The sequence below is a fragment of the Pinus tabuliformis genome, chromosome 6, assembly GCF_031772625.1.
Source record: "Pinus tabuliformis cultivar Carrire ecotype Pingquan chromosome 6, CPIR1, whole genome shotgun sequence".
NCBI lineage: Eukaryota > Viridiplantae > Streptophyta > Pinopsida > Pinales > Pinaceae > Pinus > Pinus tabuliformis.
Window position 1 is genome coordinate 1,201,289,721 of NC_142292.1, and position 26,894 is coordinate 1,201,316,614.

At 38.2% G+C, this 26,894-nt stretch overlaps 1 protein-coding gene across 10 annotated transcripts in view; it reads right to left on the reverse strand.

Moving 5' to 3' along the window:
* Nucleotides 1-2,117: 2,117 nt before the first annotated feature.
* Nucleotides 2,118-26,894, reverse strand: part of LOC149263040 (rhomboid-like protein 20) — a 266,839-nt gene continuing 242,062 nt past the window's right edge. For 8 of the 10 annotated variants that reach the window (XM_089425659.1, XM_089425633.1, XM_089425630.1 and 5 more), the window contains 3 exons: nucleotides 16,922-17,029; nucleotides 3,271-3,399; nucleotides 2,118-2,763 (listed from right to left, as the gene is read on the reverse strand). In XM_089425659.1, the coding sequence (XP_089281785.1) occupies nucleotides 2,587-2,763; nucleotides 3,271-3,399; nucleotides 16,922-17,029 (414 nt within the window). In that variant the 3' untranslated portion in view covers nucleotides 2,118-2,586. The remainder of the gene's footprint in view (nucleotides 2,764-3,270; nucleotides 3,400-16,921; nucleotides 17,030-26,894) is intronic. The other 2 variants (XM_089425654.1, XM_089425647.1) reach the window with 1 other exon arrangement.

A 26,894-nucleotide genomic window follows, 5' to 3' on the forward strand; every position in this document is an offset into this window, starting at 1 on the left:
CAACAAAATGATCTATTTTAATCCATTTCTTCCTTTAAGAAGAGAATTTGTATCAAAGTTTGGAACATTTCCTTTGACATGTTGCATTGTCAAATGACATCGAAGTTAAGGTATTTTAGTATCATTAGGTTGGATTTAAACATCATCACTGCTAGATGCATCATTGTCACTTCAATATTATTTTTAATTAATTTTAGACAATTGTCATGACCTTGGTCATTGCATAGATAATTTTCAATTGAGTTTTAGTCACTTTTCCAATCTAATGTTCTCTTTAGAAAATATTTAGAAAGCTTCATCCACAACTTTTGGTGAGAAGGATTTTAATATTAGGGTTTGTGGTTTTTTTTTTAGTTGTATTTGAGTGTGGAAACTCTCCCAAACCGTGAATGCATGCATCTAATATATCCATGTAAAATTTTAATGTGTACGAGCAAAAATTGAAAAAAAATCAACATTGGCCCCATTCACCAGTCACTATGTGTGGGGTCATCATTTTGGCCGCAAAGAACATCTACTTGAGTCTGCAGACAACAAAGAAAACAAAATCTAGCTTCACAAGAAAAGAGAAAATGCAAATACAACACCAAACACAGACAAAGATACAAGGTTAAGGGCCCATATCAGTTTAAAATATTGGCACAACACCTAGCATAGTATTAGGAACAAAATGGACGAAAATATGGAAGCAAAGTGTATATGAGCTATGCCTACTTATGCAAAGGCCAGCACACTATGGCAACAGGACACCAGAGGCAGTTCTCCAAAATCAATACCTTGCGTATATATGCAGCTCCTTGAATAGCTTTTACAACAATTAAGATGTGTAGTAAACCATTTTTGTACTTGTGGCATGTAGGATTAAAAAATGTGAAACCCAAAAAATAAAAAGTTTGACATCAACCATGTTATATTCAATGATATGCATTAAGAATCCAAGAGTACATTAGCAGACACAATAAATTACAATTCTAATTTAAATAAATTTGCTTGTTTTATTTTACATTGCTGGAGGTAGCTACACAAATGAGAATAATCTAAATTCATGGAAAATACATTTCTATTTTTATTTAACCACTTTCCAAATGAAACTGGAGAGGAAACTAAAAAATAGTTTATGTGCACAATAACCTTGTGTATATCTGCAGCTCCTTGACATGGATTTTACAACAATTAAGACATAATAGACCATTTTGTACATGTGGCACGTAGAATCAAAACATATGAAACCCACATAATAAAACTTTGACATTAACCATGTTTGCATTAAGAAGCTAAGGAGTATATTAGCAGACAAAATAAATAACAATTCTAATTTAAATTAATTGGTTGTTGCCATTGTTGGAGGTAGCTACACAAATAAGGACAACTCTAAATTCACGGAAAATACATCTGTATTTTAAACAACCACTTTTCAAAGTGAAACTGGAAAGGATACTAAAAGTAATTTATGTGCCCATTGTCAATGGGAAAAAGCACAAGAATGAATCTCTGACACAGGTGCAAATTGCTATTGCATCCAGTCTCTTATAATCTTACAATTGGATAAATGCCTAGATTGTACTTATTCCGGATTCTCTTAAAATTTTAGTAGTTCCCAAACCTAACACAATTTCATAAATTTGGAACAGAATAAACAATGAATGAAAGAAAGGTTTTCATAAATGAGATATCATTTATCAAAACACCAAAGGTGTACAAATCGGCGATGATAAATATGACATCAACCATGTCATATTCAATGATATGCATTAAGAATCCAAGAGTACATTAGCAGACACAATAAATTACAATTCTAATTTAAATAAATTGCTTGTTTTATTTTACATTGCTGGAGGTAGCTACACAAATGAGAATAATCTAAATTCATGGAAAACACATTTCTATTTTTATTTAACCACTTTCCAAATGAAACTGGAGAGGAAACTAAAAAATAATTTATGTGCACAATAACCTTGTGTATATCTGCAGCTCCTTGACATGGATTTTACAACAATTAAGACATAATAGACCATTTTGTACATGTGGCACGTAGAATCAAAACATATGAAACCCACATAATAAAACTTTGACATTAACCATGTTTGCATTAAGAAGCTAAGGAGTATATTAGCAGACAAAATAAATAAAAATTCTAATTTAAATTAATTGGTTGTTGCCATTGTTGGAGGTAGCTACACAAATAAGGACACTCTAAATTCACGGAAAATACATTTGTATTTTAAACAACCACTTTCAAAGTGAAACTGGAAAGGACACTAAAAGTAATTTATGTGCCCATTGTCATTGGGAAAAAGCACAAGAATGAATCTCTGGCACAGGTGCAAATTGCTATTGCATCCACTCTCTTATAATCTTACAATTGGATAAATGCCTAGATTGTACTTTCCAAAATTTTAGTAGTTCCCAAACCTAACACAATTTCATAAATTTGGAACAGAATAAACAATGAATGAAAGAAAGGTTTTCATAAATGAGATATCATTATCAAAATCCCAAAGCTGTACAAATCGGTGATGATAAAAATGAAACCAAGAAATATGGAACAACAGATCCACTGATACCAAGCACCATGCCACTTTAGCATTAATGAGACTGTGTCTCAAGCAGTAAATTTGTTGCTGTGCTAATATCATTATCTGCCTGGGCTAGTGCTTCAATTGCGAGATTTCTATCAAAGCCCATTGCAACCAATGTGGAAACAGCTTCTTCAGATGGATCTATAGTTACATGAAGAAGTGGAGTTGCAGCAGCAAACTCATCCTAGAAACAGTGTATATGACGCCATGTATTAGTCAAGTCTGACTGTTAATTGTGTTCTATCATTTTCCACTTATTGCTAAATACTGAGTGATGAGTTCAGAGAACAAGGGATGTGCACGAGTATGACAGAACCAGGGGCCTCTTCAAAAGATTGGAAGATATCATATAGTTGGGCACTTATATTCCCATGGTGAATTAAATGCAGTAGTGTTATATACACACCCTTCTATATTCATTGTATAAACTTGTTCTAGACTAAAAGAGCTATAGCAGAAGTAAGACAACATAGAAAGGAAGCCAAGTATGACAATGTTAACTTTAAAAGAATGCCAAAATCTATCTTCCAACAGCAATTGTCAATTAAAATAAGCGTTGATTACTTTTACAAACTACCATAGCATAAAATGAAAAATTATATTTATCAGCATCCTAACAAGGCCATTACAGTAAAAATTCTCTTGAACGCAATGGCATCTAGCAGTTGAGAAAATGAAACATAACACTTACCTCAAATTCCGTGTCATATGAAGTAACAGCCTCCCTTGTAACATTCTCTCTTGAAGAAGTGTTAGATAGCCCCATTAACAAAGTCGACAAGGAAAGGCGAGAAACAGCAGAAGCTAATTGCTCAGGGAACTGCATAAAATAAAGCCTACTATGCTTTAAAAATATAACTGGAATAAAACATGTATAACTTTTTGCAAACTTTATATATATATGCCTGAACAAATATCAATTTGGCCACTTTCAGAGATTGAAAGTCAATGTAAGAAAATGTAAGATAATTCCCCACTTCTGACGTTCTCTCTTTAGTCTTAGATAAATCATAACCCCTGCATATACTCCACATTTTATGTAATTGTTATCAAATTTCATCGTAAAGAAAGAAGCCATAGAGCGTTGCATTTGTAACTATTTGTCAAAAAGGATATCAGCCAGTAAAGGCAAACCAACAAATTAATAGCCTAAACCTATCCAACAAATAGCACAACATATAGAAAATCTGTTATAGCCCATCTTGGGGATAATAAGTGTTCCAAGGAGTACAAGTCACTACTCTCATGATAAGAAATTACTTACTTATATGCATCCACATATATATATATATTACAACTTAAGTTAATATTTGATAAACTAAAAAATTATGAACAAAATTCGTATACACTCTGATACTGTAATGTTCTAACTAGAAAATTTACAGTGAAATATCAAACACGAACTAGTATACAGCAAAGTAAGGCATGCAAATCTGAAATGCACACATGCAAATTAAAATCAAAACCCCATTGGGCAGAAACAAGTGAACTAAGCCATTTTATTATATTTCCACTGAAATTTTGTGTACAAAATAAGATGGAATGTGTGCACCTGGGCTTGCTACAGCAAGCAAGCAATACCCAGGTGGAAACTAGTACATTTCTCCTTTGGAAGTAACCAACTCTAGTTGTGCATTCTGCCCTAGAATATTTTGCAACTGCAGCTGGAGGCAACCTATGATTTGGGGCCTCAAAACGCCTCCAAAAATTCTGAAAAATTAGAGCTGAGTTCCTCAACGCTAGACCAAAAAAACCTAGAAATGTTTTGGGCTAATTCCAACCTCCTGGAATTACCCAAAATTGGTGCGTTCACCTCCGACTGCTGGCCCAACACCCCAATCAGAAATCTCTACTGAATCCCTGCTCCAAAACTCCTCCAAATAGCTGGAAAAATCCTACAATGCTTTACTTGGAAGAGATGTGAGAGTCCAGGCCTCCAATCTCACCAGCTCCAAGCGGTTTCGCTGCTACAAACTGAGCCCAAAAAATAACTACGCAGGCCCTAGGAAGAGAAATTCGACCCACACTGAAGCAAGCACCTCCAACGCTGAAAATCACTCTAGAATTTCGTCCTCCCTCAAGGAAATTTCCGGCCGATTCCTGAAAGGAAATTCCCCGGGAATCTTCTCTCTCAAAAACAACGAATTTGGTTTCTGCGTCCGCCAGAAAACACGCAGAGGCTGAACCTGTGAAAGATAAGCTCCCAACAGCTATGATTCTGCTCTCCAATCAGCTCAGAAAATCTCTCTTAGGGTGACACTCTAAGTTCACCGAAAGAGAGTTGGAATTATCAGCTTGGAAACCGAGCAATTAGGCCCATTTTTTCTTAATAAAAAAAAAAAAAAGGCGAAAGAGGAGGTTTGAATAGATTTTTTGAGCGGTCCGGATCATTTAGCCAATGAACCTGCCGGTTTGACCAGTTTCTGGTTCAGACCGGCCGGATTTTAATACTATGGCTGAACAACAGCTGTGAACATGGCTAAACATCCCAATCAAACTCTCAAATGTAAAATGCACACCCCGAAAATGAGTTTACTCCTATAAATAGATATAGATGTTGCCTCTTCTAATCCTTATGGGCCCCGCTAGTTTGAACCTGTTTTTCTCTCCCTTCCTCATGCGGTGCGAATTCCCCCAAGGGGTTTGAAGTTCTTCTTGGGTGGCCCCCACAACCTACCAACCTTATAATTTTCTTATTTCCCCTATTTTGGCCACCTTTACTTCTTCCAAAATTAATTTATGTCTCCAATTATTTTCTCCTAGTTCAAACATTAATAGTTTGTCAAAATTGGGAATTCATCTTAGCGGAAATTATTTATTTGGGGATATGATAAATACCAATGTTACGAACAAAGTTTGCATACGCTCTGATACCAACGTAACAAACAAAGTTTGTACTTAACAATAATCTTCAGAGCATTTGGTACACGAAGACATCCATTAAGGATAAAAATATATATTGAATAGTATATAAAAGAAATTGATGTAAAATATGAGATGATACAATGAGAGCCCACTTATATACCTAGGAAGGTGCCCTTTCATGAATGGCCATGTCCTTAGAGACATGAATTTTCAATAATAATTACTAGTTAATTAATCATTATTTATGAGTATTATTATCTGTATTATTTTATATATATTTTGTTCATAACATTTAGTTTTGTTGAAGTATTGACATTCAAAGTTTAATTAAGTAACACTAATCTGTAACCAAGGTCAAATATATATTAAGTGTTAACTGATCAACTATAAGTCAAGGAAGGGTCACTAGATTCAAGTGATGGTATTTAGGTCAATTAGGTAGCACAACTACCTAATATATGAATAAAAAATTGATCTACTTCATTGTATCCACTGATTCCATTCGTTATTTTTAAGCTTGCCTATATTACTTCATAGGACAAATAAGAAAAACATGAACCAGAAATTACATCCCCTGGAAAACAAGGTTATCAATAAAATGACACTAGAAAGGCCAAAATAGCAAGCATATGAGCTTGCACAGCAAGGGAGAGGGACTCAATATCACAATGAAAAACATTGAAATTGAATCTCACAAACAAAGCAAGCTACTACTTGAACCTCATCAATTCTCCTAGACTAAGGCAAGAGGAATTTGCTCAAACATCACTTTATATTGATGTTTCCATATAAACTTAATAACCAACAATTGTACTAAGGTGCCATAAAGATTTGTAGCCATCAGTGATCATCTAGCTGACACCTAGAAAAGGACCCTACCACAAAGGCATGGCAATGAAGAAGTGTAATTAAACTTAAAACCATGCCCAAAACACCTTTGCAGCCCGACTTCGCCAAAAACCATGTTGTATCATTTCATCTTTTCTACATAAATCACAAGCAATGTCTGTCACACCTTGTATGAACAACAGACAACCATTGATGGAGCAAAGCCAAATTTCCATATGCACCACCAGACCCTTCACCCATTTTCCCATTCCATATTTATCACTTCTCTTCGCACATTACAAACCCTATTCACCATCTCCCCTCCCTGCGTCCATATGACCATTGGACCACTAGGTGTTGGAACACCCCCTCCCCTTGTCCACATATTTGGGTTGGGCCTGCAAACGTTGCCCTGGAAGTTGATGTAGCTAAAATAAAAGTAAAAGCATAGCATGGCCATAAGGAAAAAACAAAAGAAAAATAAAATCACTAAATGCAAAAGATGGCAAGGACATTAAATAAAGCATGTAGGCAAAAGCCAAACATGAGCTCCACCCCTTACAATTAAGGCCATCACCCTGGTTCCTAGGGTCAATGATTGCCACATCGCGTCATTAAAGGAACCCATGCACGTCCCAACCCTTTGTAGGCAATGATTTGCCCCACCTTTAAGGGGTAATAACTACTATACATCATTCACAACATGCTCTCAATTCCTAGAGCTTCGAGCAGTAATACAAAAAAAAAATCAATAAAAAGGAAAAGGAAAATAAAAAGGGATGGAAAAATAAAGGCAACGTTAACTCACGCATCCATGATTGCTCCCTAATCACATTTGCATGCCCAGGATGTGGACTTCGTCATTATGTCTACCCCTTTGAACATGGCATTTGGCCTTGAGCCCCTTTATTCCCATTCCATTCCATCATTATCCACATGGCACTTATTGATTGAAGTATGTAACAGGGACCTGTATTTCCCCTTAGGGGCCAGGAGCACCTAATAGGGTCATTTGTTAGTCACTCCTACCAAGGGAGGTAACACTATTATGAGATCAAAGCTCCAAATTTGGAAGGGGGGGGGCATATGAAGTGTCAATTTGCCCTTGACTAACAAGCTTGGTTCACTTAGATGCATAATGACTATTGTACCTGATGGTGAAGATGCAACACTGGACAGTGTGTGGGATTGTCAAGTGGTTTTCATCATGGGTTGGGCAACTTAACTGGGGCCCAAGTCCATTAGAGAATCATATGACACCCGACAGGTGAAGCGTTGAGAGCCATGGGACTCCCACTATTTTCAGAGCATCATTCCACCCCATGATTACCTAAAACACCCCCAATAGTCTGCACTTTGCCCCACATTATTCACGAGATGATGCACTTGGACAAGTTTGCCCCAGCAAGCTTAATAGTGATCACATGGTTTGGTATCTAATCTGAGGCCCAGATGAGGTTTGCCTCACCCCTTGAGACATGGGATGGCTAGCACCATTCTCAGCGTCCTCAACGTTGGAGCAGAACTAGGCTATTCTATAACTAGGAGACCCATGAGAACCATTTTTTGTTTGTTACCCACCACCTATGGGTAGTGTATATAAGAGAAAAAATTTCTCCTAAATGGTCCTCAATTGGTAGCTAGCAGCCCCTTGAAGCCACCAAATAGCTTGATATGCCATTATCTCCGCCACTTGAACTAGCCATGTGGTCCCTCACCCACTTGTTAAGATTGTATGTTTGAAGGTGGGCCTCCCAACCCCGGAGGTATGGATTTTCATTGGTATAGTTGAGTAATTTTCCTTACTTGTCATGGGCACTTTGGGGCATGGATTGATGGGCGGATTCGGCGGAAAGAGTGGGCTAGGTTTGTACTCTTGTCTCCTGTTATCACTTAGAATAAAAATTTTATGCATATAGTCCTTGGTCCTAGTTCAATGTCAAAGGTCTGTGTCATATGGTTTTCGTTTTATGTTTCATACTTAGGATTTGGAGTTTTAAAGGTGTTTGTTTTAAATTATACTCTAATCCTATTGGTTCTCCTCCACCATCATTGTGTTATAAGCCATGTCTTGTCTTATCCTATTCACCAAGTCTTTTCGTGATTTCGCAGCGTAATCTCCTATTGGCCAGTTTCGCAGCGTAATCATTGTTCAGTCATTTCGCAGAGCGTTATCATTAAGCCGTTTCGCAGCGCATTATTAGAATTTTAAACTAACCGCGCTGCGAAATCGCGGATTCGTGCATTTCGCAGCGAATCTTTCCTAAAGTGTCAAGTCTGTTAATGAGTCACCAATTCTGTCCTCTCATGTCAGTTTTTGTGTACCTCCCGTAGCATGTCTAAGCGCTCATTAGTCATCACTCCACCAATAGATTTGATGAAACGCACAGAAATATCATTCCGATGGATTATACCGTGCATGGATCTTGATGATGATCGTGAGTGTTACATAAGTGACAAGCTTATCGATGATGTATTTGAGTTTTCAAGCGAGGTTGTTTTCAAGCGAGCCTGATTAAAAGCGAGCCTGAGTTAAAAAGAACTGAACCGCCATTTCAACTGAAGCTGTTGCTCATTGTGAGTGTAAAGATTTCAAAAAACAAATGGAGAGGAAAGAACACAGATCTGGAAAATGCCAGACGACCGAACCTGAAGGTTTAGACATAGCATTGAGGGATGAAGGCGTGAAGAAAGCATTCAAAGATGCCGGGTGCTAGAACTTCTATAAAAAACTGCAAGGAGGACATGCGCAGGTAACCAAAGAGTTTGATTTGAACTTCACCGGTTTAAATTCAAAAATAGCTATGTTGGAAGTTCAAGTATCTCCGGAGGCAATAGCTGCTGTAACAGAAATCCCAAGAAGGCAGCAAGAATGGTTTAAGAACTTTAAATTTGATATGAATCCATGTAAAGAGTTCTTAAAAGAGGCATATGTGAATGAAGACCTAACAAAAGCAGTGCCCAGAAACTATGTTAAAGAGCATTATGCCCTTCTTCTCACCTGCATTCAGAAATACTTGACATGTGAAGGAAGATACAATAAGTTCTACTCTTATCATTTCAAGTTGCTTTTACATTTCACTGGGAAGGCTTCCATAGATATTCCTTTTTACTTATTTCGCAGTCTAAGTAAAATGTGTGATAAGGTGCAGCTGAGAAAAGAGGATTGCGAGACTTCTTTATTTCACCATGGTTTGATTAAATTGTTAGTTTTAGATGGCCTCCAGAAGATAGGCAGAGACTGGAATTCGTTCATCTTCATGGCTGGATTCCAAAGCAAAACTGGCCTTACTCCACAACCAGTCAGAGAACAACCAGTCAAAGAACTCACAATAGCTGAGCTTCAGAAGGAGGCCAGAGCTAAAAAGCAAACCAAGTCACAACTTAAAAAACCAGTGAAGCCACTGATCATTAAAGAACAACCTCAGCAAGCAACAAAAGAAAAGACTCAGGATGAGAAGACTGTAGTTGAAACAAGCAGAGTTGAAGCAATTTCAAGAGTAAGGACAAGAAGCCAAATAAGTAAAGAAAAAGGTAAAGCCATAGCTGTTGAAGAGAGCCCAGTGTCTAAAGCAAGCCTGAATGATTTATTAGAGGCCATCGAGTTTGAGCAAATTGAACTAGTGCATATTGATTTGACACAGTCATCACCAGAAAGTACCAAGAAACCTAAGGCCTCAAAAAGGCTGAAGTTTGATGAACCAGGTGAAGAATTCATTTTCAAACCCAGAAGACCTATTACAAGGAAGCAAGTAAAGGAAGCTGAGAAATTGTCCAGAACAGAGGAAGCCGAAGAATTGCCCAGAACAGAGGAGGCAGAGAAAATTAAGCAAAAAGACACAAAAAGAACAGTCATCATATCTCAAGGAGGTAATATTATAGCTATAAGGAACCAGTTAGAAGCAGCTAAACATGAGATTGCTCAGGTGAAGAATGCCACTAGGGAGTCTGCAGTCAAGTATGCAAATTATCGTAAAGCTGTATTGAAAGGAAGTGAAAACTTAGTAAACCAGGTGGATTCAGTAGCCGATGTTTACACATGGACAGTACCTGCCATTAAAGAGGCCAAACTCCTCAGAAAGATAAACATGCATCTAAGAGCTGAGAATAAAGCTATGAGAAAGAAAGTGGAAGACTTGAAGGCACAGCTAGGCCAGTTAGCTGCTGAATGAAATTGTTGTTCAAAGAAAGGTTTTGTTCCAAATTTTGTTAAATTTTGCTTAGTTTTATTGTTTTAAAGACATGTAGATCCCTGCTATATATATCCAAGGTCAAAAGAAGTTTTTGCAATCAAATGTCTGGGTGGTAAATATCTCAGGGAAAAGACAAGCTGTTTAAACAATTCAGCAGTTTCGCAGCGCGCTACGAAACTGCTGTAGGTGTTGATTTTAAACGCAGACAAACAGTTTGGTAAAATGATCGGGAAATTTCTAAAGAAAACACCTGAAGGACATGTGAGAGACCAAATGAAGCTATCACAGCCATTCAGATCAAGACAGGTGTACCTTTAAAAAGGTGAAATGTTTTGACTCAAGTTTAAAGTTTCTGTTATAAAGCCACTTTATTACCGGTCATTAGGGTTTTGAATGAGTTACATACGAGGGATTTTGGCCTGCACACTTGCCCATCGATGAAGCCTCCAACACATCAGGAACATGGTGATGTCCTATATTTTTGGGTTATTAAAAGGGCTAAAAACATGCTGCTGTATATTCGAAGTTATGGAGGACTGGAACCGAAAAGCAAGGGATATCACCTAACATCACTGAGCAGTTAAAGTATTCAGCATCCGAGGCCAACATGGAGCTTTAAATACTCATCTCAGCCATCTCAGCCAAACTGCAAGGAGTCCAAGTGTCAAAGAACAAGAAGGAATCATTCTACGAAGAAGATAGAGTTAGAGTCATAGTCAAATTAGAACTCTTTAGAACTCCAGTTAGCACTAATTGTATTTAATAGTTTGTTGTAAAGCAAATAGGTGTCATCATAAGCAGAATTCGAGTTCCCCTCATGTGGGAGGAGGAAGCTCGAGGTAGTTAGAATAAGGATTTTCTATATATAGCTGGAACATCTATGTAATGGGGGTTGGATATTTTATAAAAAACAGAGTGCTGTTTTGGCTTATGTAAAGAACAGAGTTCAGTAATATAAGTTATATGCTTTTCTTCTCAGGATTCATACAGCGTTTCCATGTTCAAGATGTGTTATTTTACTTTGTCCTTCATGTCTTTTTTCAGTTGCTTAGATGAGTAATCACTCAGAATTCACTTATGCTGCTCTGACTTCCTGTACTCATCTATGAACTGTGGTTTTATAAGAGTTGTATTTTGAACATTTAAATGTCACATGCCCTGACTTCTATGTTAAAGCAATATCATTATTTACTGAGGTTTGATTGACTCCATAAGCCCAATGGAAACTTATGTAATGTTTGTCCAGCCTTCATATTTGTTATGTTATTTCAAGAGAGTTAGCCATCCCATTAATAGTCAAAATCAATAACACTTTGAGAGAGCCCTCTCAGGCTAAGGAGGCTAAGCCTTAGTCAAAAGATTGGTCTGAAATAGTTACTTGAAGTCTTCCTGGTCAGCAGCCTTCCAGGGCCTGATTTTGAGATAACATCTCCACTGCCCGATTTCGTGGTTAGCCTTGTATCCTAGTCCTGTGGGATCTCTTTTACTGACCATTAGCTTTAGGGTTAGCACTACATGCAAAACCCCAATTTTGGTTGTGTGGTTCTGCTTCTCGACACCATATACATCACTCCCTTCCACTCATTTTAGCCCCATTCATCTCTTTTTCCATTGTTAAAAATATGCAACTGCGTTAAAATTCCACTTTGGACAGCTCACCTGATATAAATAATGATTGCATTGAATTCCTCTTTTCGAGAGGACCAAAATCGACCTAAAGATCACTCAAATCGGATAAGGGAAAGTGTACTTATGAAGAAAAGCCCACATGTGCACATTTGATAAGGTCGACCCTAAAGCAAAATGGACCACCTTGAAAGGCTATAAATACAAGTGCCCTCTACCTCATTTGGACACAATGATGAGACACTCTTCTATCTTGTTTTTGATTCGCACAGGTCTGAGGCTCGTCCACAAAGGATCAAGTTCACTCTAAGGTGAAATTGCAGAGTCTGAAGCTCGCATCTCTGATTTATGGTTTTGGGCCCCAGTCGCAGGCACAGAACAGGAAGGATTTGACTGTAGTTGCACGCACAGAAGCTCATCCGTGCAACTAGAGCCTTCTAGTCGCTCAAACAACTCTCCATCCATGCGACTAAGGATTTAGGGTTTCTGCAATCTAGATTTGACCCCATTTGCTCACATGTCAGGTTTAAGGGAGCAACTGGGACAGTTATAGTCGCTTGCATGACACTTCCTCCATGCGACCGGGATCTAAAAGATGAAATCTCTATCTTCCGAAGATTTCTCTCAATGATCCCAGGGTTCGGCAGTTGATTGCAGAGAGTGATAGTTCATTACAATCTTCAGAATTAAATTTTTGAGCATAAGCTTTGTTGGGTTCAATTATGGATGCTATAATTGTTTTTGCTAGTTAGTTGCATAGATGAAGATATGGATCATTGTACTCTCTTTTGCTAAATCATTTGATAACAATCTACAAAGAAGAATTTGCAAGGGTTTTCCCCATAGTCAGCGTTGCCCTAGTTTCTGACCAATCCTGGTGTCTCTATGTGTGAATGCTTTTCTCCTATTGTTCCCTTATGTTTTGTTGCATTAATGTTAAAGATATTGTTCTTTCTACATAATTGCATATGATGATGAATAATGATGTAAATCTGAATAATGTTATGATGTTATGGGGTGAACTTAATGTGTTAATGAACAAATGCAATTATCAAAGCAAGGAACAATGTAGCCCTAAGAAAACTTAACATGGTGTCAGAGCTAGCTTGAAGAAAAGTCATGGAGATCACCCCTATTGGAGACACCTTTAATGGAAGCAAGAGAAGATGGAGGAGACTTTAGAATTCTAGGGTTTGAACATAACCTTAGGCAATTTGTGAAATAGGTTTTGATGGATATTATGAGGTTAGGGTTTGAGAGAAATCCTGGTTTATGGAAAAGATATGAGATAGGAAATCTAGCACGATCAATGTGAAGATGCTCAAGCACTTGTGACAGATTTGATGAAGCTCTAGATGGGATAGTCTCTAGTAGGTCTGGTTGTTGATAAAGTTGGTTGAAATATTGAAAGCAACATTGTTACAGACAATGATGGAATTTGAAGGTTGGTTCAAGAGGGAGAGGATCACTTCTCATTGAAGATAAGTATCTCTTGACTTATGATGCTCCTTTATGTCTTTACTTTTGTTTAGACTTAGAGATCTGATTATTGTTTTGCTCATTACTTATACTTCATGCATGTATATTTTGAGTATTTGGATGCTTCTAACCTCCTTGACGAGATGTAATAAGAGGATCATTTGAGATGCACGAAAGAAAAGCTAGAGCTAAAAAAGGTAAGGAGGCACTTGATGAAAACATGACTAAGTGCTACATGTTGTTTATGTCAAATGAAAAGATGCACATGTATTTGAATACTACAAGTATGCATGGTATATTGTTTCAATGTTATGGCAAGGTAAGCCCTAAGGTATGATGAGAATGTCTCCTTCTCAAATGGTTCATGCATGCACATGAAAGTGATTTGAATTCATGATTCTTATGATGAAATGGTGCATTTGATATTGAACAAGTATCTTACATAATGAACTTCTTGATTCTATGAGACTACTTAATATTGATCTTTGATATATAGGTATACTTTATCATCTATCATTTTTGGATATCTTGATTCCATAAAAGGCTAGCACCTTGATTCTAGTAGATGGTGACTTGGTACTATTGATATTGTTTGTGAAAAGCATAGTAGCCATGATGATAGAAGTGTAACAATGAGAGTGATATTCAGGATCTGTTTGTTGACCATGCTTAAGTTTTGATGTGTTGAGTAATTATGGCATGTGATAAAATTGAATGCCCTAACTTTATGGATTGAGTTATGATCCAAATGGATCTTAGAAAACCCTCTAAGTCTTCAAATACTCGAAACTATCGCATGAGAAGAACTTTTCAGAAAGTCGGATTACACTATCGAGAGGCAAAAACATGAAGAAATCAATGAAATAAGGCTTATCTGAAGCTTAAAGGAACTTTGCATCAAAGCCATCGGATCTGGCCGATCAACCGTCCAGATCTGATCGGCCAATCACAATCGGCGGTGGCAAGCGGAGGCTATCGGCGGAGACCACATAGAATATGCGATAGCGATCAGTGGGCTCAACGAGGACCGTCGATCAAGCACGCAAATTGACAGCGCAAGTTGCATCGCAGTGTCGCTATCGGCAAATACAAAGGAGCGCTTACAACGGCCCGGGGTATGTGCAATAGACGATTGCGATCAATGGCGTCAACACATTACAATGGAGCGGGGCCGATATAAATATGATTCGCGGTAGCCGGACCCGATGAGAATATAGATGATATTATATATATTTTGACTTCCGGAACACAAGGTTTTCCTTTGTATTTTGCATTTTTGTTAAATAAATGAAATACAAAGGAAAAAATGCTGATGCAATGAAACCGGACCCGAAAGGGTTTATTAATGTTGCTATATATGATTTCAAGTCCGATAAAGCCATTTTACGAGGTTTTTCAATGTTTTAATGTATTTTTAAATACAAAGGGAAATCACGATATAAGCGGGATTTTGGGCGGGCCAAAGGCGGTAAGTGGTTTGGGTCGAGCTCCACCTGATCCCATACATTGGCTGCCACGTGTCCAGGGTAAGAACAGAGAAAACCGCCCGAATACCCTCGTACGGAAGAGCCGCCTGAAATGAACCATAGCTGTTGGATCTAGATCTCCCAAATCAACGGTGGAGATGCGATGTCAATATACAGGCAGACTCGATAGGAGTTATAAGGTGGATTCATAATGTTTCAAGTCCGATAAACGGCAATTTGGCGGAATTTCATAGTTTTGAATGTATTTCTCTGTGTAAACAGAGAATGGTTATTTCGGGGTTTTCAAAGGCTTGATGACCCATTCTATTACAGAACAGGGGGCCACTATCCCTGAAAGCGTTTAGCAATGATTGCTAACGCTCATAGGGGGATCTGAACAAACAGAGGTTGGGAAGCCAGAGAGCCCAAGAAGGTGAAACGAACAGACAGCTCCAATTGGCTTTAAAGCCACAGATTGACAGAAAACGGGGCAAGCAGTACTAAGACAGAGTAAAGACAGAGACAAAGAGTGATAGAGTCTGTGTACTCAGAGAAGCTTGAGGGGTTCAAGAAAAACTCTTGTTGTTGTATCTGTTGTGTGTTGAGACTCAAAATGAGCTCATACTTTTGTAAAACTCTGTTTTTGAAGACATAATAGAGAGGTCACCATAGAAAGCTGGACGAGGAGACGTAGCCCAGGTGTGTTGGGTGAACTCCTTATTAAACTTGTTGTGTTTATGTGTATTTGTCTATCATGTTCTATAATTGCTTCATTGTCTATGTATTTCGCAATCTTATTGATCCATTGCACAAAGTAACATAGGCAAGTCCATACACATAAGTCTGTAATACCTTAATAATTGTCTAAGATCTCATTATCAGAGCAAATGGTATCAGAGCTTTAGGTTTGCTAAGGTTAGACAAGCTTGTGCTGTAATGTTGAATGCTAACTAGGTCAAAGCTCAAATTAGGGAAAGAGCACTGGTTGAGACTAATCCAAAAATAGGAACAATCTATCCTAGGAGGAAAATGGCAGAAGAAATTCCCTTGGAATCAAACTCTTAGTTCATGGGCAGTTTCATGACCATGAAAGCCATGGTAAAAGAGATGTATCGAGAATTTAAGAAAAGTCGAGGTGAAGATACTTCAACCTCCAAACAAGACAAAGGAACAGAGGAACCTCTTCTAGATGGCCATTCAGAAGGCAAAGGGAAAGGGAAAGAGCCTCCTCTATCAACACCTCCTTCTAGCCCTTTGATTAAATTCGATGTAAAATTTGATTTGCCAATATATGATGGAGAATTAAATGCAGAAAAGCTAGATAACTGGATTAGACAGATTGACGTATAGGGTGCAGAACATCGATTCAGAAAGGAGAAAGATTCAGCTGACCAGCCTTCGCCTTGGAGGAACTGCCCTAGTGTGGTGGGAAGGCAGGACACAAGCTAATTTGAAGAAGCATGGTAAAATTCTTTCTACTTGGAGTGAATTTGTTTCTGCCATTAAAAAACAATTCTATCCATTAACTTATATGCAGCAAGCAATGATGAGTTGGCAAACTCTTCGCCAATTAAAGGGGCAAAGTATACAAAGCTATACCCAGGAATTTAGAAAAACAATTTTAATTCTAGGCATTTCTCTAAACTCACCTGAAACTTTGTTGAAGTATATAGGTGGTCTACATAGCTATTTGAGGCACACCATTCTCATGTTTAACCCTACTAGCATAGATGAAGTATCAATTCAGGCTACACATCTGAGGCTAGAGGCAAGAATGTGAACCCAGAGATTGGGGGATCATCAAAACCCACAACAAGCAAGAACAAAGAAAAAAGGAAGCAGAAATGGAAAAAGAGGAAGGAAAACGTTGTACAGAAAGACTAACCTTCATGCACTCACTGCAAGAAGGATGGACATGATGATGAACACTACTGGTCTTTGCATCTGGCGCTAAAACCCAAGAAGTTTGATGGTAACGAGAAGAAGACTGACGCTGCTATTCAAAAAGATTTGGGGTCAAACTCAGGTGATGAAACAACAGTCACAGCTGCAGGTATAAAAGGTAAAAATTCTGAAGCATCTACTAGTAATTCTGCACAATCTATTGATAATGAAGAAAATGACAGGAAAAGACATGAGCTTTTTCATATTAGAGTTATTTCCAAGCATCAAAAGATTGATAGTGGTTCACAGATAAACTTGATTTTTGAAGCAATTGTAAAGAAGATGGGACTACTAACCACACCTCACAAGAAGCCATATCCATTAAGTTGGGTATGTGATAAAGCAAAGCTACAAGTGACTAGACAATGTAAACTTAGGTTTGCTTTTGGGTCAACTTTTGTAGATGAGGTTGAATTAGATATAGTTCCCTTGGATATATGTTTTAGGAAGTCCTTACTTGTATGATAGAAAAGCCATTTTTTATGGAACTGAAAATAAGTATCAACTCACAAAAGATGAAATAGAATATACATCAGCTCAAAAATAACTACAATCTCATTAACTCAGGGCAGATGAAAAGAATTGTAAATTCATGCAAGCAATTTTTACTAATGGTTGTAAAGGAAAAGCACCCTGATAAAACCAATGTATTTGAAGGTTGTGATGCTAAACAGAAAGCTGATTTAGAAAAAGTTGTTTCAGAATATGATATCCTATTTCAAGAACCTAAAGATCTGCCACCCAAAAGGGAAATAGTACATGATATTCATTTGCAGCAAGATGCTCCATTGCCTAACATCGGAATGTACAGGTTATCCGCCTTAGAGAATGCAGAGATCAAGAAGCAGGTACATGAGCTGCTCGACAAAGGTTTCATAAGGCCAAGCACATCATCGTGTGGATCTCCAATTGTCTTGGTGAAAAAGAAAGATGGCTCGTGAAGGATGTGCATTGATTACAGAGCACTGAATAAAATAACGATCAAGAATCGTCATCATCTCCCTCGTATAGATGATCTATTGGATCAGTTGAAAGTTGTTTACTTTTCCAAGTTGGACTTGCGTAGTGGCTACCATCAAGTCAGAGTTGCAGAACAAGATGCATGGAACACTGCTTTCAAAACAAATCAAAGGCTGTATGAATGGCTAGTTATGCCTTTTGGCTTAACTAATGCTCTTGCCACTTTCATAGAGTTATGAATAATGTGCTCCGACCTTTTATTGATGATTTTGTAATTGTATATTTAGATGACATTCTTGTTTTCAGTAAAAACATGGGAAAAACATTTGAAGCATGTAAAGCAGACTCTAGATGTTTTGAAAAGAGAAAATCTCTATGTTAAATTATCAAAATGTGAATTTGGCAAAATATCTTTGAATTATTTGGGTCGTATTGTAGGGGATGGTGAATTGAAGATAGATCCCTCTAAGGTTGAAGTCATTGTGAACTGGCCTAAACCCAAATCTGCTACAGAAGTTAGGAGTGGCACAATATTGGAGAAAGTTTATTGCTAACTTTTCCTTGATTGCAACTCCCTTACATGCTTTAACAAGATTGAACAAGGTGTTTCAGTGGGGAGGCAAACAGCAGAAAGCCTTCGACACCTTGAAAGAAAAGATTAGTACAGCACTAGTACTAGCATTGCCAGATCTTCAAAGACCATTTGAGATTGAAACAGATGCCAGTGACTATGCCATGGGAGCAGTGTTGATGCAACATGGTAAACCCATATGTTATCACTCTGAGACATTTAATTCTGTAGTAGTTAATTATCCCACATATGATAAAGAATTGTATGCATTAGTACAGAGTATGAAAAAGTGGAAGCGTTACCTAATGGGAAAAGAAACAGTTATACATACTAATCATCAGCCACTTCAATATTTGCACTCACAAACTAAATTGCAGCAATCAAGACACTATAGGTGGATGGGTTTTCTACAACAGTTTCATCTTGTCATCAGATATAAGAAACGCATACATCATAAAGTTACAGATATGTTATCCAGACCAATTATAAATGCATCTACTATATTTAAGCATAACTCAGTATTGCATGAAAGCTACATTGAACAATATGCTCAAGATATAGATTTTAAAGATGTATATGCAACTTTAAGTCATGGCAAACAAGTAGAAGAATTGGATTATCATGTTAAGTACCAACTCTTGTATCATTTGGGAAAGTTATGCATTCCTCAAATTGAAAGAGTTAACATAATCCAAGAAGCACATACTTCTCTAATATCAGTTCATTTTGGTGTAAGTAAAGCAGTTGCACAGCTGCCAAGGCTCTATGATTGGCCAAGAATGCATGAAACAGTTTCTAGATATATTAAAGGGTGTACCATGTGTGCTAAAAGCAAGCCCAGCAATAGAAAACTAGGCTTGTACACTCCACTTCCAGTTCCTTCTCATCCTTGAGAAAGTGTTTCCATGGACAAGGTCATGACTATTTATATGTTATTGTGGACAGGTTCAGCGAAATGTGTATTTTAATACCTTGTAACAAGCAGATTACAATTGAACAAATAGCAAAGTTGTTCTTTCAGCATGTATGGGTTCATTTTGGATTACCCACTTCCATTGTATCTGATAAGATTCCCGATTTGTTGGGAAGTTTTGGTCAAGTCTGTGGGAATTGATGGACACCAGACTGAAGAAGAGCATAGCGTTTCATCCACAAACAGATGGCCAAACAGAGGTGGTCAACAAGACAGTAATCCAGTTGCTCAAAGGTTATTGTAGCAAGCATCCCAAGATTTGGGATGAACATTTATGTTATGTGCAACATGCTTACAATCGTGCTAAACAATCTTTTACACAGAGATCTCCTTTTGAGACTTGTTTTGGTTTTATACCAAGGTCTCCCTTGGATTTTGTCTTTAGTAAAAACATAGCAGTTGATGGACACAGTGATGTGGACAAAGCAACCAAGTTCATTGAACAGATCCAAGAAATTCACCAAGCAGTGCAGAAACAACTGGAAAGAAGCCACGCCAAGTACAAGGCAAGGCATGATAAGCATCAAATTGAGCATAGCTTCCAAGTTGGTGATCAAGTCTGGTTGTACATCAGCAAAGACAGAATGCAAGGTGAAGGTAAGAAGTTGAAGCCAATAAGGTATAGACCTTTCAAGATACTTGAGAAAATTGGTGAGAACGATTTTCGCCTTGATTTTCCAACTTACATGCATATCTATTCAGTAGTTAATGCAGAGAACTTGAGACTATTTGAACCTTCATTGATTGAAGATCCTGAAGAGCAAAGTCAGTTGCCCTCTATTGATGATCTGTTGCCTGAATATCTCAATGAGTTGCAGAAAGATACAATTCTGGACAGGAAGGTGAGAACTACACGCAGAGGGGATGTTGAGTACCTCGGAATTGGACTCAAAGGTTCAAAACCAAGCAATGCAAGATGGATAGAGATTGAATAAGTGGGGAAGTTGTATCCTCACTTGATTGATGCTTGAAAACCAACTTTTGGTGGTCCAAAATCCTTTTTCAGTGGGAAGGCGTGATCCAAATGGATCCTAGAAAACCCTCTAAGTCTTCAAACACTCAAAACTATCGCATGAAAAAACTTTTCAGAAAGTGAGATTACACTATCAAGAGGCAAAAACATGAAGAAATTAGTGAAATAAGGCTTATCGGAGGCTTAAAGCAACTTTGCATCAGAGCTGTCGGATCTGGCCGATCAACGGTCTAGATCCGATCGGCCAATCGCAATCGGCAGTAGCAAGTGGAGGCTATCAGCGAAGACCACACAGAATATGCGATAGCGATCAGCGGAGTCAATGAGGACCGTCGACCAAGCGCGCAGATCGACGGCCCAAGTTGCATCGCAATATCGCTATCGACAAATACAAAGGAGCACTTACAATAGCCCGGGGCATGTGCGATATGCGATTGCGATCAATTGCATCCAATATCGCGTCAGCACATTACAATGGAGCGAGGCCAATATAAATATGATTCATGATAGCCGGCCTGATGAGAATATAGATGATATTATCTATATTTTGATCTCCGGAAAATAGGGTTTTCCTTTGTATTTTGCATTTTCGTTAAATAAACGAAATACAAAGGAAAAAGCACCGATGCGATGAAACCGGACTCGAAAGGGTTTATTGATGTTGTTATATATGATTTCAAATCTAATAAAGCCATTTTACGGGGTTTTTCAATGTTTTAATGTATTTTTAAATACAAAGGGAAATCACAATATAAGAGGGATTTCGAGCGGGCCAAAGGCAGTAAGTGGTTTGGGCCGGGCTCTGCCCAATCCCATACATTGGCTGCCACGTGTCCAGGCTAAGGAGAGAGAAAACCACCCTCATCAGGTGGTTAACCCCCGTACGGAAGAGCCACCCGAAATGAACCACAGTCGTTGGATCTAGATCTCCTAAATCAACGGTGGAGATGTGATGTCGATATACAGGCGGACCCGATAGGAGTTATAAGGCGGATTCATAATGTTTCAAGTCCGATAAACGGCAATTTGGCGGAATTTCATAGTTTTGAATGTATTTCTCTGTGTAAACAGAGAATGGTTATTTCGGGTTTTCAAAGGCCCAATGACCCATTTCATTACAGAACAGGTGGCCACCATCCCTGAAAGCGTTTAGCAATGATTGGTAACACTCAGAGGGGGATCTGAATAGACAAAGGTCGGGAAGATACAGAGCCCGAGAAGGTGAAACGAATAGACAGCGCTGATTGGCTTTAAAGCCACAAATTGATAGAAAACAGGACAAGCAGTACTGAGACAGAGTAAAGACAAATACAGAGTGATAGAGAGAGTTTTTGTACTCAGAAAGACTTGAGGAGTTCAAGCAAAACTCTTGTTGTTGTATCTGTTGTGTGTTGAGACTCAAATTGAGCTCATACTTTTGTAAAACTCTGTTTTTTAAGACATAATAGAGAGGTCACCACAGAAGGTTGGACCAAGAGACGTAGCCCAGGAGTGTTGGGTGAACTCCTTATTAAACTTGTTGTGTTTATGTGTATTTGTCTATCATGTTCTTTAACTGCTTCATTGTCTATGTATTTCGCAATCTTATCGATCCATTACACAAAGTAACATAAGCAAGTCCATGCACATAAGTTTGCAATACCTTAATAATTGTCTAAGATCTCATTATCAGATCAAGTTATGTGACAAAGAAGTAATGCAAGTGATCATGATTCTTAAAGTTTACTCCTATTAGCTATTTGACACTAAGCCTTGATGAAAGATTGATGTCATGACGTCATGATGAAGTAGCTGATGATAACATCATGATGAATATGTGATATGTTTGACTTTATGATCTAACAGATTTGTTGATGCATTATAGACAGGTTGATGGCATCAATAGAGATAACTGAAGTGGATTCTCATTCAGAGGGAGAACCTCTCCATAAGATCCCTTCTCCTATTGTCATTTGCATTATTATTGTTGAAATATGATTTATGGGCATGGATAGTTAAATATCTGACATTGATGATTTGCAGCGATGTTCTAATCTAAGCGGAGAGAGTTTTCCCTTGCTCTAAACATCAGTCGCATGGAAGCAGGTTCACAAGTGCGACTGTAGCCTCTATGCCACATGGAAATAAGGTAAAGGGTGCGACTGTAGTCTCCCAACCGCTTGTAGGGAAGACCTATGGGTACGACTATCCCTGTTGGACAAAAAAATAAAGTCTTGTGCATCAGATCAGATGTTCACTTGAAAAATGACAGTCCTATAGATGTGGAGCAGAAAACAGAAAGTTCTATGAATAGGAAAGTTTGATACTTACTATAATATGAATATATACATTGAACTTGTGTTTGCAGGGGAGTGGGACATGCATATAGATGTGGCACTATGTTTGAAGTTTGTGCTACAAGAGTTTGACATGATTTGGCTGATTGATATAGATGAACAGTGTTCGGAGTTTTGACATGATGCCTAATGTAGAACTTTTACTTGATGAAGAGATATGCTCTGGACTATAGATCTCTCTATGATAACAAATTTGGGATTTGACATGATGACTAATGATTTGCTTTGATCACTGATGATTTGCCTTAATGAGTATGATATATCAACTTCCAATGACTAATACTGGTATTCGATAATGGTTTTGTATTAGCCTCCTCGTTCTTAGCACATTGGTTAAAGCTATGTTGCAGGAAACGTGGGGCAAGGGTACGTTTCCGTACGGAAACTGATACGAAACGCTAAAACGCATTTGGTACAGCAGTGAAACGTGTTTCCGAACGTACTACCACGTTTCACAAAACTGAAACGTGGCCAGTACGGCCGGAAACGCGTTTCACGGTCGTACGACTCACGTTTCAGCATTTACTTGTGTGTGTGTGTGTGTGTATGTGTGTGTGTGTGTTTTTTTTTTTAGGTTATGCCAGTGACTTCTAGCTACTTCTAGATGCCTGTCTAAAATTATAAAAGTGAACTTTGTCTCATTCTCTCATCACACTATTCAGCAAGTCGTTTCTCTTGGAGACTGGCAGTTTTTTCAGCTAGGGTGTTTTGAGCAGTGAGCAAACTAGATTTCAGCAGCAAGAGCAAGAGATTTCAGTGGCAAGAGAAAAAGATTTCAGTAGCAGATTTGGCTCAGCTACAGCCATATTTCTCTTCTCTTTTCTGGCATTTTGGGGTAGCTTCAGCTGCAGAAAATTAATTTGGGTAAGAAACATTCATTTTGTTAGTTTTTTCCTACTATTTCTTCAATTTTTCTAGGGTTTATGCTGCCAAAAATATGAAAAACGTTTTTTTTATTTATAGATTTGTTTTTTTAATTTATTTTTGCAGCAGACTTGTCTCAGCTATAGCCATATTTCTCTTCTCTTTTCTAGCATTTTGGGGTAGCTTCAGCTACAAAAAATTAATTTGGGTAAGCAACATTCATTTTGTTAGTTTTTCCCTACTATTTCTTCAATTTTTCTAGGGTTTATGCTGCAAAAAATATGAAAAACCTTTTTTATTTACAGATTTGTTTTTTTAATTTATTTTTGCAGCAATGGCTTCCAGCCAAAGTGCAGCTACAAGTTCAAGCCCTAGGGCCAACCCAAGAGCTGAATATTATCCTCTTTGGAGGCATATGACAAAGATTCAAAGATGTGCAGGTGGTGGCTCATGGGAATGGCAATGCAATCTTTGCAATAATTCATATAAGGGCTCCTACCCAAGAGTGAAGGCACATCTTTTGCATAGAGGAGGACAGGGGATTTCAGGTTACACAAAAACAGCAGATCCATTGGCAAGGAGGGCATATCAAAGAGAGCAAGATGAGGCAAATGGTACTAAGAGAAGGCATGATGACCCTACTCAAGCTCCATCTAACATTGAGCCAAGGATTGTAGCTAAAGCAAGAAAGAGGAGAGTCAGTCCCACTCAACAACATGAACAACCAGCACCCAAAAATACCAGAGACCCAGGGGCATCCCCTTCAGTTCAGGATAGCAGAATTGCTAAATTGGTGAATGTGCAAGCAAGTGAAGAAACTGATTCCAGAGTGGCTAGGTGAATTTATGCATGTGGTATCCCATTCAATGTTGTTCGCTCTCCTTACTGGCAAGATATGATAAGGGCAGTTAACAAAGCTCCTCAAGGGTACAAGGGGCCCAACTATGAGAAAGTCAAAACCCAGCGTCTCAAAAATAAGAAGGAGCTTGTGGAGGATATTTTAGCTCCAATTCATTCTTCCTGGAATAGCTCTGGGGTTACCATAGGCTCAGATGGTTGGATAGATATAAGGCGCAGACCATTGATAAATATCATTGCCACTTCCCCCAAAGGAGCAATGTTTATCAAGGCAGAAGACTGCTCAGGAGAGGTGAAAGATGCACAGTTCATTGCTGATGTTATTATAAAAGTTATTGAACAAATAGGGCTTAACAAGGTGGTGCAAGTTATCACGGATAATGCACCAGTTTGCAAAGCTGCAGGTTTAATTATTGAGGGGAGGTATGACCACATCTTTTGGACCACCATGCATTGTCCATAATCTAAATCTGATCTTAGAGGAGATCGACAACAAAGTTTCCTAGATAAAGGAACTCACAGGGGAAGCAAGGGAGATTGTCAAATTCATCACCAACCACCACCAATCTCAGGCCATATTTCAAGAGTACTCCAAATTGGAGTTGTTAAAAGTTGTTGAGACAAGATATGCCTCAAACTTCCTGATGTTGCGTCGCCTTGTTGAGGTTAAGCATGCATTAGTTTCCATGGTGGTGAGTCAACTTTGGATTGCGTGGAGACAAGCAGATTCAAAGCGGGGATATATGGTGTGTAGATTGTGCCTTGATGAGGATTGGTGGAGCAAGGTAGATTTCTTGCTAAAGTTCACAACCCCTACATTTGAGCTTCTCCGGAGTGCTGACATTGACCAACCTTTCTTAGGAGAGGTATATGATGGCATGGATTCCATGGTTGAGAAAACTATGGAAATCATTTCGCAAGAGTCTCCACAACTTTTGTTTGTTGATGATCATTTTGTTGGTTTGGTCAAAAAAATCATTGTTGATAGGTGGAACAATTTCAACACTCCATTGCACACTTTAGCACATGCTTTGAACCCCAAATTTTATGATGAGGAGCTTATTGCTTAAAGCAATGGGAAGAGGAAGGCACCCCATAAGGATAGAGAGGTGGCTAATGGGGTGAAAAAAGCCCTTATGAAAATGTTTCCTTCTCATCTACACAGGGAGGTAAAGGAGGAATTTGCCAGTTTTGCTGCAGGAATAGATGATTACGCAGATATATCAGCTTTCGAGGAGAGAAGCACCATGAATCCAGTTTGGTGGTCGATTTGTCATGGAGCAAATGGTGTACATTTGCAAAACCTTGCCATTCGTATTCTTTCACAAGTGGCAAGCTCTTCATCAGCAGAAAGGAATTGGAGCACTTATGGTTTTATTCATTCTGTGAAGCATAATAGGTTGGGCTCACAGAAGGCAGAGGATCTTGTTTATGTGCACTCCAACCTTCGCGTTGCATCTCGTAGGGGTCCAGAATACAACAGTTGTCCTTCTAAAGAACGGGATGTGGATGCAGAAAATCCTTATTTGGATCTCTCTCTTGCTGCCCTGAATATCGAGGCCGAGTCTGGAAGTGGAATTGGCACATCATCTTCTTTAGCGCCACCATCGACTGTTGAGCATTGTACTGCTTCTATTTTTTACGAGGATTGTTATGATGAGGATTAGTCTTTTGTCTCTATAGTTCTCGCAGCCTTATAGTCTTTATTGTACTTGCAGCCTCATATATTAATATAAATAAAGGCTGATTTTGAGATTTGGATATATAATAAAGGTTGCTTTTGGACATTCCTACATTTTTATTTTCATTATGTGAACATTCATGAGTAAATGTGATGTAAATTTAATCTTAATGTTTAAATGTAATAAATTAGAATGTATCATTTATGCTTTATGATTGCACATATATATATATATATATATATTCGCGTTTCCCCGTTTCCAAAATTTGGGGAGGTCGCGTTTCGTATCGCTTCCCGTTTCGGAAACTCATACTCGTTTCCCCGTTTCGTGCAACCTAGGGTTGAAGTATGGATAGATGTGATTCAGTATGAAGTAACCTCACGATAAATGGATGGAACTGTTGGAGTTTCTAAGTTTAACCCGTTTGAAATCCTTCTTGTACTATCTAATTTATTTCTTCCTACTTGTTCAATTACTTAACAAGTTATTTACCATGTAAATACTGAAAATAAATACAAGTATAGTATCAACACATACAGATCATCAACTGAAAGTAAACAAGCACAAGTGACATTGTTGTTTTCGGACTAATGTCCTCGGAAAAACCCAATGTGGGAAAAACAGTGCAGCTATTCAGAGGGTTTTATTATTATGCAGTTTCGGAATACAACCTGGGTGACAGAAATGGCTCACCCAA